Source organism: Phalaenopsis equestris, unplaced genomic scaffold (assembly GCF_001263595.1).
Source record: "Phalaenopsis equestris unplaced genomic scaffold, ASM126359v1 Scaffold001081, whole genome shotgun sequence".
NCBI classification, from domain to species: domain Eukaryota; kingdom Viridiplantae; phylum Streptophyta; class Magnoliopsida; order Asparagales; family Orchidaceae; genus Phalaenopsis; species Phalaenopsis equestris.
This window is the reverse complement of record NW_018165520.1, coordinates 277,880-291,225: the sequence shown is the minus strand read 5'-3', so window position 1 is coordinate 291,225 and position 13,346 is coordinate 277,880. Positions and strand designations below refer to the sequence as shown.

Below are 13,346 nucleotides of genomic sequence, written 5' to 3'. Positions count from 1 at the left end.
TTAATTTTAAAATCTCATATAACTTTAAAAAATTTAACTAACTAAACATTAATAAATATGTAAAAAAAATTTTCTTCTAATTTTAGGCTAATTTAATTACTTCTATACATACATACATACAGACAGATAAGACATGCTACTATATGGATGACAAAACTCAAAACCTGCAAGCTAACAAATTAAGATGAACGCGTAATTTATTTTGCTTTATTTAAGAATTTATTTTACCGAATGCTGGTGGTGGCAGGCTTTCTCAAGATGTACCGGCCGTTGAAACCCTATGCAGATTGCAATGGCCGCAGCCGAAAATGTCGCCAACTTGTACAAATATTAAATGGCAGATGGCACTTTTTTGTCTCTCCACAGGGAAAATGCATCCTGGCATTACATCGCAAGGGTAGATTGAGAAGACACAGGTCCCGTTCAAATCAATCATACAACTGGTTGCCAGCCGTCGGCCTTTCACCATCACAAAAAAAAAACCAAAAAAACACACGCACACATTCCGAGGCAAACGAAATAGATATAGATATAGGTATGAATTTTATAATATTTTGATAATATTATCAAGATATTATATTTGTGATATAATATCATTATATTACTACTAAAATTTCATATTTATGTTCACCATACGTAATAATCCTTCCATTTTGAGGACCATCCACAATCATTCTGTTACAAGAAAAATATTATATATGATAGATGTATTCGGAGTTCAATAATGAGGCGCTACATGTCAAATAAGCCCCACCAAATAAGATCAGATCGTGAGTTGGGACGTAATACAATCATTCTGTTACACAAGTGAGTATCAGAGCGATAAGTCGGGCAGGATGCTGCTGCTACCGTCGTCTTGATCGAGCATGCAGAGGACATCAGCCAAGCCGGAAGCAATCTCAGTTGGGAAGGAGATGGCCGGCAGATCAAGCTTTGGTCGCCTTGATCCTAATTCCGGGTATGGTTGCGGATCGACCACCTCAAGCAGGGCTTCCAGCTCACGGGTCATCGATCTCTTAGCTGAGCGTACCATAGAATCTTCACCCTATGAACAATTGTTCCGTTGCAGATTAATAGTGGTATACAGAAACAAGTGCATCAAGACTAGTTGATTGTAGAATATTACAAGAAAATAGGACTGTACATGCAGATTTTATTTTGTAAGGAAAGGACGGGGCGGCCTTGAAGAAGTCTCGATAATAAGAATATTGTTGGCAGGCCTACAATTCAACTAAGCTGGAAATCATGTATGTGGAGCATTTACATACATTCCCGCACAATTCTACTGAATTTACATGTGTAACACCTTTTTTTTTATATACAAATCTAACATTTCAATTTTAACTTTTATATTTATACAATTCAAATCTTTCAATGGTACACCAAAAATACTAGTAAATGCATTATCAACAAATTTTACATCATTTGACAAGAATCCTGATATGTGACACGACCTCATAATACTTTTTAAAAAAGAAACATTCAAACTCAATCAAAAATCATTCATTACTTCGATTTCAGCAAACTTACAGGGAAAACTGACCGGCTCGATTAGACGAACACGATGACATTAAAATTAGTCTAAATCTGAGTCAAATCAAACTCTAATCAAGCTATTAAATCACTTTTAGAAACTTTAAATAGCTAATTGGAGGTTCAAACAAAATCCAATTTTGACGAATTTATAGTCAAAATTAAGCTTCTCGATGAGACAAATCAAACGAGCTCAATATCGCTCAATTTCAATATTGTTAAAGCACTTAAACGTCCACAATATGCCATCTGACCGTGAGAATCTCTTTGAGTCGCCCAATGAAGTATTTCATTCCTTAATTTTAGTAAAGCCTCTTTCAAACTATAAATAGTAATAGCTCGTTCATGAAAGGGGACCTGAAGTTATAGTTGGACTTAGAGGAGGGGAATTCCAATATTATTCTGTCATCTCAAAGATGTTGTATCAGCCATTGTTAGCCATCCCCTACTCGACAATGTCAATGAATCTTACAATGTAACAGCACACCCCGAAAACAGTTTAACAATGGAACTCGAAGATGGTGTAATGACGCATCTCGAAGATGTTGTAATGACGCACCCCAAATACAACATAATGATGTACCCCAAAATTGTAATGACACATCTCAAAGGCAGCGCAACGATACACCCCAAGAATAGCGTAATGACACAACCCTAATACGGTGTAATGAAGCACCACTTATTGGTGCAATAATGCATCCTGAAGATGGTGTAACAACACATTCCGAAAATGGTGTAATGACGCACCACAAATACGGTGTAATGAGACACCCTAAACATGGTGTAACAACACACACTGAGTGTGGTGCAACTCCCCATAAGCCGTACTCATAACATCGTGACTTTCAAACTCATGGAATTCCCTCCTCACAGCTCCCCACCACGACCTATGATCTGAATGGTTCAATGCAACTGCAACCCGTTAATACGTCCTTAGCGACCAACTGACGCTACTACAACACCCCACTACGGCTTATGTGACCAAGTACGACCTACATGACTCATAACTCATGTAGTTCCAAACTCTGGCCTCTGTAGCCTATGGACGTTATTGTAACTAACCACTATAGCCTACATGAACAACTGCGAACTACGTGGTCAACAACTCATGCAGCTAATAATCTTTTTTAGTCGCCCGATGAATCTTTTGGTACGCATCATTTTGACACCTTTTGTGGAAAAAAAGTCCCTTTTGACACAAGTTCAAGTTTGCGATGCTAAATTTTTTGATGTGGAGGGCAATCTTCATTACAATCTTGAAAAATCATTCACATTTATATCTCAGGCACGGTTGTGGTGGGATTACCTTCTCACATTTCATTCAAACATACAATATATGAAAATTACTTCCAGAATGAAGGGCAACCTTCCTTGTAGGTTGAAAGAATGTTCATGTTAACATCCATAACACGATTGTGTTGGGTTAATCATCACACATTTCATTCATACATCAAGTCTAACAGAACCACTTCCAGACTGGGGGCAAATTTTACTACATCAAGCAAAAGAAAGATATATAGACAAACGCATTATCACCAAGTACAAATGTCCCATCACACAATTGAAAAACTACAACGACCAACAGATACTAGTACAAAAACTGCAAGTTAACATAAATAAAATCAACAATTCACTATAGTATTCTCGTCACCATCATAAGTATACTCCTACAAGTCACTTTTAATTGAACCCTTTTTTCTGGGCTGAGGGGGAATCTTTAGACGCCTAAATGAAAGACATGTTCTTGAGATCAGTCGCAATCTGACGACACGATCGACAAACGCTTTGCCAAAAGCGTCGCAAAAATTCTCCTCATGAAGCTAGGATCACAATTATACATTCTCCCTTTAAATAGCTAATACTCTCGATCAAAAAGCCTGCAAAGTTTTCGTGCTCTGATCAAGATTAACTTGTGTCTTCCTCAATTCTCGAGTATCCATTAGTTTTTGGTATTGTTGAGTGAGAAAAAACCTTCATGAAGGTTTTTTTCTACACTTTGCTAAATGATATCCCAAAGAAAATGTGTCTATTGCATGGGAGTTATTCACCTGTTTGTGCTCACCAAAGATGTAGTCGTTCTCTGCAAGCTCGATCTTCCACGTTATCGAAAAAAGAGCCAACTTTTCTTCTAAGAGTACCAACATTGCCTTCTCAGGGGGGGTGGGGGTGTTGCGAGGGCAGGATTTCCATAACTCCTCAAAAAAACACGAAACATTTCCCCCGAAAAACGGGATAACAGCGCAAAAAAAAACTCCTAAAGAAAACTAGTGGTACAGAAAATCCCCTTATAAACACGCAACAACAATACAAAAAATCTTCTCCAAAAGATGCAACAACAATACTGAAAATCCCCTTCATAATATGCATCAGTAGCGTGGAAAATACATTCTAGATAATACAATAGTTGCACGATAAATCTCCTTTGAAAAACAGCACAGTGACACAAAAAATCCTTAAGAAAACACGATGGCAACGCATAAAACTCTTTAATAAAAGCATGACAACAATGCAAAAAATTTCCTCCAAAAAATGTAACAATTGCCTAAAAAGTCCCCTCGAAAAAACACCACAATGGCGTGGAAAATCCCCACGGGAATACACAACATTTGCATAAAAAATCCCCTCTGAAAAATGCCACAAAATCATGGAAAATCTCTAGTGAGATGGGCAATAGTAACACAAAAGGGAGCTTTGTAGATTGCTCAAACGGGCAGGCACACTCCAATATTTTTCTCCTCTTTTTGGTCTATATATAGGTTAAAAAAACCAAAGCATTGTCCAAAAGAGCCAAAATTGGAGTCTAACACGGCAGTCTCAACTCCAACGTCCGATCCAACCCAAATCAATGGCTAGATCAAGCCTTCAAGTAGATCCAACTCGGTTATGCATCCCTGTAACGTGTGCAACCCAGACCATTAAATCATATACACATGGATTGTGATCCACATGATTGTGTGATCGCATAACCACGCGATCGATCGCACAACCACGTGATCGATCGCACAACCACGTGCAAATCACATCACCGGGCAGGTTGATCGTGCCACAATGTGGCTAGATCTCGGCAGCACTACACGGCCTGGTCTCTCCGAACTAACCTCCTTGTCAACCAGCTTCAACCTGCCGAGCTGACCAGACCCACGACTTGCACCCAAGCCCCAATTTGCCTGACTCTAGACCGACGACCTACTTCGAGCAAAGCTGTATTTCACACCCTGCCACCACCGTCGTTGCCTGCAGCTAACCGTGGAATCAAAAAATAAAAAAATTTCAATTTTTTTAGAAATTTTGCATGATTTTTCTACAAATAAGCAAAGTTGCCCAACGAATATATCATCAACAAGGTTCATTATTTTGCTTAAATCCCAAGGGGGGTGGGGGCTGCAACAAATACATCATCAACAAGTTTCATTATTTGGCTTAAATCCCAAGGTGTAACATGAATCTAGAAGCATTTTTTTTTAACAAGAAACATTCAAACTCAAATTAAAAATCATCCATAACTCCAATTTTAACTAACTTATAATCAAACTGACCAACTCGATGAGACAACAAAATTGGACCAATCTTATTCAAATCAAGCCCACATCAAGTCATTAACCATTTTTAGAAGCTTTCAGTGGCTAATTGGAGAGACAAGTGGATTTTAAATCTGACTAGCTTATAGTTAAATTGAGTGTCTCAATGAGAAGAATTCAATAAGCCCAAAATCACTCAATTCCAACATCGTTAAAGCACTTAATTTCCACAATACAATGTCCAATCGTGGGAATCTTTTTGTGTCGTCCGATGAAGTGTTTCAAATTCTTTCCCAATTTGTAGGGAGACCTCTCTCAGGTTGTGTAAATAGAGCCCTAACCCCGCTCAATGTAAGTGACACCTAGAGCTAAAGTTGGACCGAGAGAAGACAATCAAATCAAAGTACTGTTCTGAACTGAAGACATGGTGAACACTTCATACTCCCACAGTTACCAACCATTGTCGAACACCACTTGTTTACCACCTTCGACCAGCACTGTTCGCTCCTTGATCACTGACGTCGATGAATCATACTGTGCAACAATGCACCCCGAAGACAATGTAATGATTTACCATAAAGACGTTGTAACGATGCACCGCGAAAACGACGCAATGATGCACTTTGAATGTCGTGTAACGAGTCACCCTGAATACAGTGTAATAATACACCTCAAATACAGTATAATGCCACGTCTTGAAGGTGGTGTAATGACGCTTCTTGAAGAGTAACAACACACCCTGATTACAGTATAACTCTACACAATAATTGATTACAACAATTGTACTCAAATTATAACGACCTTCTTCAAACTCTTGAAGTTCTCTCCTCAAAGCTCTCCACTACGGCCTACGACCTATATAGTTCACTACAATTACAGCCCTTTACTATGACCTTGACAGTCAACTGACACTATTACAACACTCCACTACGGCCCGTATGACCAACTATAACCTATATGACCAACAACTCATGCAGTTCTTAACTCTGGTCTTTATGACATATGGACTTTAGTACACTTCATCACACGGTAGTTCACAACTCATGCATCTCCCAACTCAGTCTCTATAGCCTATGAGCATTATTGCAACTCATCACTACAGTCGACGTGACCAACTAAGGTCTATGTAATCACAGATCATACAACTACCGACTTCAACCATTGTGGCTTATGTTCGTTATCGCAACTCACAACTCACAACTATAACATTGTGGCCAACTAAGACCTACATGGTTCACGGCTTATGTAGTTCCTAACTTTGACATCTGTGGCCCACAAACGTTAATGTAGCTCATCACTACGATCTATATGACCAACTACGGCTTTCGTGGTCCACAACTTATACAACTTCCAACTCTGGCCTCTGTGGCCTACGAACATTATCGCAGTTCACCGCTGTGATATAAATGACTAAATATAGCATATATAGCTCATAACTCACGTAAGTCCCAACTCCGACTTCTATAACCTAAAAACAGTTTCACATTTCACCGCTACAACAACTATGGCCTACGTGACTCACAACTATTTTTGACTTTTGTGGCCAACCGACAATCTAAAAACAATTATTTGCGGCCTACATGACCAACTAATACCACGACTTTAAACTATGACCTCTATGACAAGCTAGCGCTAAAGCCCCCATCTACAATAGTCATGAAAAGATATTGCCTTCATATCAATTAGCTATGACCTTTGTGGCGCGTTACAACTATCATTGTTGAACTACCGTTGTAGAACAACATTGTAACTCTATTTTCTCTAATTTAAGAAAAGAGTTGATCTATATACTCATAACTATAAGCGGATCATTTCATTTGGACTAAATCCTGTGAATTTTCCCTTTCCAAGGTATTGCACTTAACAAATCGAGGTGTCTCTTTGTGCTTCTCTTTTATCTTTTGCCCTACACTAAAACACTACATACTCACTCTACCTTCGCAAGTGTTCCGACATGCATCAAATACTATTATAAAGTCTTAAAAAATAAAATACACATTTTCATACATTGAGAAGGTTATAGATTTAAATCAGTTTAGGTGTTACATATATAATTACATGAGAATTTTGTAAGTCATAGAAATCTTTTTTTTTTTTTTTTAACGATAGCAATGCATCTCAAATATTTTATAATTTACTAATAAAAAATAATTATCATATTCAGTATAAATAAAAATGCAACTTTTTTTTTTTACATACATACTACTTTATTCCTACACATTTACATATCTAACACCTAAACTTTATGTTTTACATTTAAACCACCAAAATCTTTTATATCACATAAAAATGCAACTTCTTTTTTTTTTTTTAAGTGAAATGCACCTTTCCATGCACAATTAAGCTCACATGAATGTAAAAATTGAATTTCAGATGCTAGATATGTTAATATATAGAAATTGAGTTGCATGTATGTAAATCTTCCAATTATAAAATAAAAGAGATATATTTATAAGATATATAAATATATTTAAGATTCAGATACAGCATTATACACATAATCTTCCAAATATAAAATAGGGTCAGCGGGGGAATATAACATTATGTTATGGGAACTCATACAATAACATATCCCAAAATTCTAGGTCGGGCAAAAAAGTGTGTGGAAGGTCAATCTAATGTTATTATTTTCATAAGAGATAAAAATTATATTTTGCAGTGAAATTTAAAAAATGAATGATTAATTAGACATTATAAAAGAAGAAAAGATAGCATCGTTACCTCAATGGCATCAACGGTGAGTAGAAGAATGATTATTTTCTCAGAGAACCTCTGCCGCTCTTCTGCATCTTTTGATAACCGATGACGATAAGAAAATTTTGAGAACAAGACTCTAATCTCCTTCAGCTTGGACTTAGCCACGGCCAGGTCCCTAAGAGAATGAAGAGTCCGAGAGCGTCGCGACAAATGATCTCTGAATGTCTTCTGGATTGCCATTGCTGCATCTTGTGGCGATAGTTCTTTCTTCTTACCTTTACTGCTGGGTCCGGTTTTCTTGGGTAAAGCCTTAAAATATCAAAAGGAATTTAGACACTTTGAGAATATAGACCGAATAATCAATCCCAATAAATAACATCTTGCTAGTTATAAGACCTGATTTTTTTTTAGCGAAAATCCCAATGCACACACAATAAAACAAGCGCTCATCCTAAATGGTACCGGATGACAAACCTCTCACAGTCACAAAGGCCGGGTTGTGGGTGGCATTAGATTTCAGCTAGCTTGTCTCGAATCAATTTTATTTATTATTTTTTTTTTTTTTACATTTCTATATTTTATTTCTAAAAATAAGTTGTCATTTTTTAAAAATATTCTTAAAAACAATCATACTTTAATCAAATATGTTAGACATATTTTGTTTCAAAATATAAATAAAATGAAATAAAAATAAATAATAAAAAATATATATATAGAACACATTTCCAAAAAAAAAAAAAAAAAAAAAAAAGAATAGAAAAAGCCATGGTGTTCTACGAAGTCAGACAAGTGATATTACATTATTCACTCCCAACCTATGCCAACAATACAACTAGGGAAATTTAGAAAAGGTGAGGCGCGACTCGGAGATGATAGAACTCTAAGGGCCCGTTTGGGGGCGCGTTTGGGAAGCGGCGGCGTTTTGAAAACGCCGCCCTTCCGTTTGGAAATTCCGTTCGCATGACAAGTTTTTAAAACGCGTCGTTTTAATACCGCTATTTCCTTAAGGACGGGGTAATCCGGTTAGGGGCGCCGTTCCGCGTATGCTTCTCGCGTTTAGGTTGTTTTTCCCGTGTTGTCCTTCCCGTTTCTCCCCCTTGCCCTCGCCCTTCCCGTCTCGCCTTCGGTTTCGAGCTTGCCTGAAGCTGTGATCCGTGATATGAGGTATTTTTTTTTCGACCCCTCACTCTTGCCCTACCCGATATCCGTCTCCTTCCTTCCCGGAGGCCGTGTTCGATCTCTGTCACAGTTATTTCTGTTCATATGGTGGTTATAAAAGAATCAGTACAAATTCTTGAGCTTTGTTATTCTTATGGCTTATTTTTTCATTTGTTTGGGTCGGTTTTGGTCCCTACAGTGCTGGATTTCGGTTTTGGTTAAGATTTCATTCGATCAGGGAGCTCTGTTTGATCCTTTTTCTAACCATCTAAGCAAAACCTTGAATGGTTATAGAATTAGGGATTTCGGTTTTGGTTAAAAGCTTTGATTCGAACTCACGGAGCTCTGTATGTATTTTTGTAATTTTTTTCATCTTCTTATCGTTGAGCTTTTAATTTTGAAGGGGCATTTCCATATATGCGAATGCAAAATTTGGGCCTTCATGGTTTATCTTTGAATGCAGATTATGCAGAGCATTTGCATACTGATCATATAATTCTTATGTATTTACTTTTTCCACCTTACGTGGTCAATTTCGGCTATGTTCGATCCTTTTCTCACCATCTAAGCATAAACTTGAATGGTTATAAAATTGGGGATTTCGGTTTTAAAAGCTTTGATTCGAATTGGGTAGCTGAAGCACATATGAGAAGCAATGGAAAATTCATTTCTCTATTTTTATTTGCTACATGAAATGCTGAATTTGGGACTTCATATATATATATATATACATTGTTGGCTCGGTTTTGGTCCCTAAATGAATTTGGGACTTCATTCCGCAGCTTTATTACTGTTATGCCTCCCTAAATAAATGCTGGAAGTTATTTGGACATTTGCTGGCTCGGTTTTGGTCCCTACAGGGCTGGATTTGATGGTTTCAGTTGTATATTTAAACATGATGGGGTGGAGTTATGTTATGGGAAGGATTTAAAGGGTGTGTGTGTGAAGTATGAGTGAGTGGATTGACTGTGAGCGTGAGGGAAAGATTGTGCAGTTCGTGTTAAGTGGATGCGTTCATTTCAGCATTTTTGCTGAGAGCTTTTCTCTTCTACTTATATCACAACAATATATATAGATAGATAGATAGATAGATAGATAGATAGATAGATAGATAGATAGATAGATAGATAGATAGATAGATAGATAGATAGATAGATAGATAGATAGATAGATAGATAGATAGATAGATAGATAGATAGATAGATAGATAGATAGATAGATAGATAGATAGATAGATAGATAGATAGATAGATAGATAGATAGATAGATAGATAGATAGATAGATAGATAGATAGATAGATAGATAGATAGATAGATAGATAGATAGATAGATAGATAGATAGATAGAATTAACACATGCTGGATATTCTATTCTTCTTTCATCCAACTTTCAGCTCTGATGTGCTGATATTTCCTTCATGTGTAAATATACATCTTAAACATTTGGGACTTCATTATGCAGCTTTACTACTCTTATGGCTCCCTAAATAAATGCTGGAAGTTATTTTTACATTTGTTGGCTCGGTTTTGGTCCATACAGGGCTGGATTTGATGGTTTCAGTTGTATATTTACACATGCTGGAGCATAATATATGGGGTGGAGTTATGTTAGGGGAAGGATTTAAAGTGTGTGTGTGTGAAGTTTGAGTGAGTGGAGTGACTGTGAGCGTGAGGGGAAGATTGTGCATTGAGTATTTAGTGGATAAGTTCATTTCAGCGTGTTTAGTGAGAGCTTTATTTGAGCATTTTTCTTCTACTTATAACACAAATACATAACAATGCTATCAAACACCAAATTCCATCTTCTAAACCAACAAAAATACACAGGTCTGGTTAGCAATAGTTATTGGTGATTCGGAAATTTACATATATACCACACAATTCTAATGCATTAACATATAAACACCCAAAATTTAATATTTACACATGTAACACCTTGGTTTTATAAACCTATGAATAAGAAGGTGTGTTTCACTTTAAGAAAATATTGATGGTGGTATTTTTGATGTAATGCTAAAGAATTGAGTGCTATGTATATAAAATATAAATGTTCAGATGTTAGATAAATACATAAGAATTTTGTGGAATGTGTAAATGCCATTTACAGCAATTGCAGGCATACCTTATTAGCTATGTTGTTAGAGAGCCAATCAAGTCCTTCATACAGCCATTCTCCAGAAGTGGCACATGTGCTCTGGATATACCTGCAGACAATGAGAAGAGGGAAGACATTGTAATGGCCATATGTTGGTATTTTGATAGCATTGTAATGGCCATTGTAATGGCCATATGTTGGTGATGTTGTGGAATTTGGTGTTTGATAGCATTGTTGGTATTTTGTTTACCACATTGGGGCTTTAGTCCTTGGCTGATGTGTTCAAAAGAAGTTGATATTCGTCCCTACAGGACAGTGAAGGCTTAGGTACTTTGATATCAACATCGCTTCCAGATTATCTCTTGAAAGTTGGAACTTCACCTTGGATTTGGCTATAGTTCAATGTTATAGTTGTACTTGTATTTGCTATAGTTCATTGTTATAGCTGTACTTGTATTTCGATTTCGTTAATAAAATATACGTGGGTTGCCTTTTGTGGACGTAGGTCTCCGACCGAACCACATTAAAATCTCTCGTGTTCATGTCTTTTTTCTTTATTTATACATTGGATATTATGTTGGTTCTGGTTTTTTATTTCTCGACTAGTTGTTGTTTAAAAGTTGGTTGCTTTCAATAGTGCTTATTTTAAATTTGTTCCCAATAGTACCAAAACGTCTAAGGCAACTGAAGGTAGTACGTCTGCAATGTGGGATAAAGAAGTTACAAATATTTTTTGTGACCTATGCATTAAAGAAACTGAACTGGGGAATAGGCCAACAACGTATTTTAATAAAGAAGGCTGGAGTAATATAGCTGGGAGATTTAAAGAATTAACTGGTAGGGATTACGACAAGCTAAAATTCAAAAACAAATGGGACCAATTGAAAAAAGAATGGAAATTATGGAAAGAGTTGAAACGTGGTGCTACCGGGTTGGGATGGGATCCAATTAAAAGGACGATCGATGCTCCAGCTGAATGGTGGACTGAGAAAATTCAGGTAATATTATACATTTATTTTTTCAATAACATTACTTCTCAAATTATTTTCAAACTGATCCCCTTAAATAAGCTTGTTACAGGCATTACCAGCAGCGAAAAAGTATAGGCAGTGTGAAATTGAGCCAGACTTCGAGACAAAACTTGACATCATGTTTAAGGGGGTTGTCGCGACTGGAAAGCACGCAGCAAACCCAAGCGAGATGGGATTTACAGGAATGTCAAATGACTTGCCACCTGAACAGGTTATAGCTGATGAAGAAATTCCTAGCATTAACCAAAAAGAGATGGAGGAGTCCAATTCCATGTCCAAAAGGCCCAGACTTGCGAGGAAGAAGAAAGAGAGTGACAGTTTTGTAAAAGGTTCATTTGCTGAATTAATTGCAGCTTTCACAGCTCCAACTCCTCCTGACAGCACCATTTGGGACTGCCTGGCCATCTTAGATACTATTCCAGAAGTAGCATCCGATATGCGCTTTCAGGCAAAATGTCTTCAAAAGCTCGAGGACCCTACTCGTAGGGAAATATTCATTGCACTACGGTCCGAGATGCGCATTGAGTATTTACGTGTTATAGTTGAAGAATGAGTCAACTTTGTACTAATCTTTCATTAGACTTATCAAATATGTATTGTTATTACAGCAGCTACTCTTATTTTATGGTGCTATGTATTATCTGATTTTTTTCCCTATCTTCAGAAAATGTTGTCTCACTTATTTTTTACGCTACCTCTACATATTTTCTTTCATCCTAATCTATTTATCATCTCAGGATGCACCCACTGCAAGACCGTCGCAAAAGAATGGCATGGGCTGCTGCTATAGCGATATTATTGCTGGAGTACTATCGCTCCAGTTATAGACGGATACCACGCATGACGTCCTCTTTTATTGGGGACAAATGGGTGGGTGAGATGCTTGCTGGACATCCGATAAGGTTCAGTAATATTTTCAGAATGACTGCGCCTATTTTTATCGATCTGCTACACGAGTTAAGTCGGAACCACCATCTACAAGGTTCTTCTAGAACAACAACGAGAGAGGTGTTGGCAATAACATTATATATGCTCTCACAGAATGAATCAGTTAGAGGAGCTATGGAGCGATTTCAACATTCATCAGAAACCATTAGTCGATACTTTTCCAAAGGTTTACAAGCACTGGTGAGCTTAGCAACACAGATCATCAAGCCAACGGATACATCGTTCGCAAATATTCCTGAACAAATTGCAAATGATTCTCGTTACATGCCGTATTTCAAAGTAAGTATTATTACCTTGTTACTTTAGTTCATTGACCTCTTCAGTTGCTAACTATGATGAACAGAATTCACCTTGGATTTGGCTATA

The 13,346-nt window shown here is 37.1% G+C and overlaps 1 protein-coding gene across 1 annotated transcript in view; it reads right to left on the bottom strand.

Moving 5' to 3' along the window:
• Positions 1-634: 634 nt before the first annotated feature.
• LOC110033054 (flavin-containing monooxygenase FMO GS-OX-like 4) overlaps positions 635-13,346 on the bottom strand; it is a 67,885-nt gene continuing 55,173 nt past the window's right edge. The window contains exons 7-8 of the mRNA XM_020736908.1: positions 7,773-8,057; positions 635-1,045 (exon numbers count right to left, since the gene is read on the bottom strand). Coding sequence (XP_020592567.1) covers positions 815-1,045; positions 7,773-8,057 — 516 coding nt within the window. The 3' untranslated portion in view covers positions 635-814. The remainder of the gene's footprint in view (positions 1,046-7,772; positions 8,058-13,346) is intronic.